Below are 4,807 nucleotides of genomic sequence, written 5' to 3' on the forward strand. Positions count from 1 at the left end.
GCGGCGCGGCGCGCTGAGAAGAAGGAGACCAAGCTCGCGTTCAGACGGAGCGTTCGCGGCAAGTGGAGACGCAGCAGCGCACGGCGCAGGTGCCGGCGACGAGCCTCTCTGGCGACATGGCGGTTCGAGCCCGCTGAACTGCATCCCCCCGGTTGAGTGCTTTTCAGCGCGCGAGAGCCAAGAGAGGGGGCACGCCGGTGAGCCGGGCCCAGAGCGGCGGTGGGGGTTGGGTGGTCACGTAAGAGAGGAACTGTGAGTCAGCCGTATTGAATATGTGATTTGGCAGCCCCGACATCCTCGAGCAGCCGAGAAAAATATTGTCGAGGCGAGCGGGCGCCCGGCGCGGGCGAGTGCCACCGAGTGGCCGCGTTGAGCCACAGTGTCAGTCCCACAGAGGTCAGGGAGCGCAAGGGCCACAAGGGCACCATTGCCAGAGCCTCGAGGCGACCATGCTCGATGCTGTATTTACGCCGGTAGGGCAGCCACACATACACGCTCGCTACCGCCAACTAGAGAAGCAGTGGACAGAGCTTCGACCGTTCGTCGGGGACCGGGCGCCCTTACACCCGCACGCGCATCAATTGGCCAGAAGGGCGTCGAACTTCGCTTTGCTGGACGTCACCTCCCATGCGACGAGGTCCGCCACCATGTTGGCCAGGGGCGGGGGGTAGTTGAGGGGCGTGAAGGTCGTGAGCGAGGGGAAGCCCTCGGCCACGAGCGGATGGTCGAGGGGCACCTTTGAGGTCCACTGATTGGGCAGCGCATTGTCGCGGAGGTAGAAGAGGACGTCCACCTTTCTGCCGGCTTCGACGCCAAAGAATGGGTTGTCGACAGTCTCGAGGCCTTCGAGGACCGCGACCAGCGGTTCTCCCTTCTCAAGGCACGCGTCGAACTGGCGGTACAGCTCGCCCATCTGCGCGTGGCCATCGGCGAAGATCACGTTTTGCGTCGAGATGAAGTGGGGCTCGAGCCCGATCAGACCAAAGTAGGAGGGGATCACCCCCAGCGCGTTGTTGCGCGAATTCAGCTCCATTGGTGCAGACGTCTTGGTGTAGACGTACATGTCTTCGGGATCGCCCTCCGCCCGGGGAAAGTTGGAGAAGGCGGCCACGATCACCTTTTGCGCGCCGCCAGCGACGGCGGTGGCGAGCCCGTGGAAGTCTCCGTAGCCACCGTCATCCATGAGGCAGCAAACTGGCGGCTCGCCCTTGCCTGGCTTGATGTCGAGGATGCGCCTGGTGGGGTGCGACGCGGTGTTTGTCGTGAAGAAGGAGACCGCGTCCGAGATCAGCGCGCAGCAACCGCCCCGGCCGCTGTTACCCTGCGTCCAGGCGTCGAAGAAGGGGGCGTCTGGCTCCGTGTAGTCAGGGTCCGTCGGCCACCCGGGGAGGCCGTTCGTGTCCCCCGCCTGCACCACGCCAAAGTGCCCGCCGGGCCCGTCTTTCCCCTTCAGGTAGCTGTCGTCCGTTCGCACGCCCAGCGCATCCGTGCCCACAGCTACCACGTCCATCAATCGCATCCCCTCGTCGCCTCCAAACTCCGTGACTGGGGTCGAGTGCGGCGAGAAGCGCATCTCGTCCCACCCGCCGGTGTGTGCGCCGCTCCCGCAGCGACCGCAAGTCAGCTTGTGGATCGTCCTGCTGCAGCAGTTTGCGGAACTGGCCGCCTTGGCGCTCGCCTTGACGGTGCCGCTGTAGCCGTGGGAAATGGCGTCGGCGCGCGCAGTAAACGGCACGGGCAAAGCGCCTCCAACTTCGTCTCGTGCCATCGTGACGGCCTCGAGTTTGAACTCGTCGATCGCAAACACCCAATCGAACGGGAACAGGCTCGCCCAGTCCCGGTTGTCTTGATTCAGCGTCTTATAAGCGTTCCAGCGGCTCTTCGCCCACAACCACAGATACTCGCCGTTGTTTGCCTCTGGTGCTGCCAGTCTGAGACAGAAGACCGGCTTCGGGACGCCCTCGTTGACCACGATGAAATCGTTCTCGGTGAGTTTGCGGCCCGTCGCTCGAGTCGTTTTCGCGATGGTCTCCTCCATCGCCAGGCGATTTGAGGCTGTGAATTTGGTGAACTTTTCTGGCTCGATGCCGAGCTTGATGAGCATGAAATCGATTGCGACCGGCCAGGCGCTGGAAATCGACGTCTTGAAGCACGGACAGCACTCCATGATGGAGTGGAGCGAGGATGTGCAGCACCCCACACCGACGCCGTCGAAGCCGGTTGTGAATGCCTCGACCATTGAACCCTCCACCACATCATCGAGCGACAGCGTGCCACCCTCGGCTATGCCCTCGTACTCAGGCACGGCGTTTGGGTCTGCTGGTAGGCGGCTCATCGAGAGAAGCGACTCGAGAGGGCGTTCGGAGTAGCCGAGGGCTGCAACCGCAAACTGCGCACCGGAAATCCCAACCATCTCCGATGACTTCGATGATTCGCTCACCGGGCGTCAGCTTCGCCAGCTCCGCGGCCGGTGCCTCCACAGCAGCGACTGGGTCACAACTGAGCCTCGTGCCGTCTCAAAGCCTCGTGCCGTCTCAAAGCCATCTGAGCGGAGCAGTATCCAGCCGGATCGGGCCGGGCTGGTGTCCACACGGCTCTCCGACACGCCGTGTGCGATCAAGAGGCGGCAACGGCCCGACTCAGGGGACATCGTGACCCAAACGGACCACCTAAGCATCAGCACCACCCCGCCCCCACGACGACCTCCCGCCCCGCCCTCCGTGCCAATCGATTGCCGCAGCTGTCCCCCCCCCATAGCAGGTCGGCGCCTTCCTTGCTGCCTTCACCTTCAGTACCCTGTTGGGATCCCTCCATCCCGTCTCCTGTCCCTGTGCGCTCTGATCTAAGAAAATGACGGGAGGGATTTTTTTTTGCGTGGATATCTGCTCTCACGCGGTTGTTCCTCTTGGTTTTTGATGGCTCTCTACAACGAGTCTCGCTCTCTTGACGTGACGAACCTGCAGGGCGCCGAGCTCACCCGCTGCCTGCGGCTGCGGCTGCGAGAAATTGTCGCCGACGTACGCGAGCAGCACAATTTGCCGCACGACAAGCCGCTTGCGCTGAAGATTGGCGGGGCAACCGAAGACCGTTGGAGACGCCGATCCTCCAGCGTGGAGCAGTACCCCCGCGGTCTGTTTCACGAGGAGAAGTTCCTGCTCGTCAAAGGCGGCGTGTCGGACGTTGAGGGCGCAGCGCTCGAGGCGGCCTGTATCAGTCTCATGCGGTCGGAGGTGAGTGGCGCCCTTTGCATCAATACCCGCCTGGAGGTGCCACTTTGGGAGCACCGCAACGCCAGCGCCGCGCGGCCTTCCGCTGTCTACATGAACGTCGTGCTGCCGAAGCTCGAGATCGAGACGTACGACGAGTGGATGGTGGCGTGGCACTCGCATCAGCTGACCACCCACAACCCGCACACGCTCCGGCTCGATGGGAACGATGCGTACTCGCGCGGCACCGACGCGTTCTCGCGCGGCACCGACGCGTACTCGCGCGGCACCGACGCGTACTCGCTCGGCAAGGACGCGTACTCGCGCGGCACCGACAAGCGCTCGCTCGGCACCGACAAGCGCTCGCTCGGCACCGACGCGTACTCGCTCGGCAAGGACGCGTTCTCGCGCGGCACCGACGCGTTCTCGCGCGGCACCGACGCGTACTCGCGCGGCACCGACGCGTACTCGCTCGGCAAGGACGCGTTCTCGCGCGGCACCGACAAGCGCTCGCTCGGCACCGACAAGCGCTCGCTCGGCACCGACGCGGTGTCGCGTGGGACTGCCAAGCCGCAGGCGAGCGGCGCAGATCGCAAGCAGCACTCCTACCCTGCTTCACGAGTCCATGGACTCGACCTCGACGCGCTGCAGCTGGCATGGGACGAGGGCGGCCTCGCCATGCCGTATTCCCTGCCAGAGATGTTTTCTGCAGGCCGCCGCCGCTTCAACTCGTACCTCGACGACATCCGCGAGTCGTCCAGCAAGCTCAAGAAGCTCATCGACTCCAAGGTCTGCGGAGGCCAGCTGAACACAAACAAGTTCGATGAGTTGCGCGACGCCTTCAACGCGGCGCAAACCGAGGCCGGCACCGACGCTGCAGACGACACGCAGACGCCGCCGCGCAAGAAGCGCAAGCAGGAGGACAAGGAGGAGGGCGAGGAGGAGGAGGCGGGCGTCTACCTGCTCTCCACTTCGCAGCTGCCGCGGCACCTGCTCGTCTTCGCGCCCATCCGCGCGGACGCCACCTGGGGTGAGATCGTTGCCAAGTACTCCAAGTGCTTCGACGAACACGTCTCGAGGGCCGTGTGGGAGTCGGGCGGGGTGCGTACCCTCGTCTTCGACGACGCGAGCCTCGCGGCTGCCAAGGCGGCTTTCGCGGCCGCCGCCGACGACTCCACCTCGATGGTGCTGCGGTCCTGGAGCGATGCAGAGTCGCGTGCCGCTGAGGTCGACGTCGATTGAGGAGGCTCCGCCCGGGGGGCGCCGAGAAGCTGAGAGGGCGGGCGCGCTGCAGTGTGTCTCCCCCTCTTGTGCGTCTCTTCTGAGTCCGAAAAGTCTGTATGTACTCCTCTTCCCTCTCCTCTCGTGCGCGCCCCCGCCCCTACCCTTCTGTTCCCTCCGCGTGCCGCCGGGCGCGCTTGCTCGCCTGAACACTTGTCTTGGGAGCCACGACGAAAAATTATCATTAGGGAAAAAGGAAAATCATCCGCACATCGACAAAAAGGTGAAGTTCGCTCGAGGAAACGGCGCCCGCGAAGCGACCCTCTCGTGCAGCGCCGCTCGCACGCCTGAGTGAGACTACGCAGATTTCTGTGTTCAGA

General features: G+C 64.2%; 1 protein-coding gene across 1 annotated transcript; it reads right to left on the reverse strand.

The window, feature by feature from the left end:
- Nucleotides 1–3,388: 3,388 nt before the first annotated feature.
- On the reverse strand, nucleotides 3,389–3,757 carry EMIHUDRAFT_76488 (hypothetical protein; the record flags this gene model as incomplete). Its single annotated transcript, XM_005766072.1, has 1 exon — nucleotides 3,389–3,757. A coding segment is annotated over one exon (369 nt), but the record flags the coding sequence as incomplete, so codon positions are not given.
- Nucleotides 3,758–4,807: the final 1,050 nt, after the last annotated feature.

The sequence above is a fragment of the Emiliania huxleyi genome (genome assembly GCF_000372725.1).
Source record: "Emiliania huxleyi CCMP1516 unplaced genomic scaffold EMIHUscaffold_523, whole genome shotgun sequence".
Classification (NCBI taxonomy): domain Eukaryota; phylum Haptophyta; order Isochrysidales; family Noelaerhabdaceae; genus Emiliania; species Emiliania huxleyi.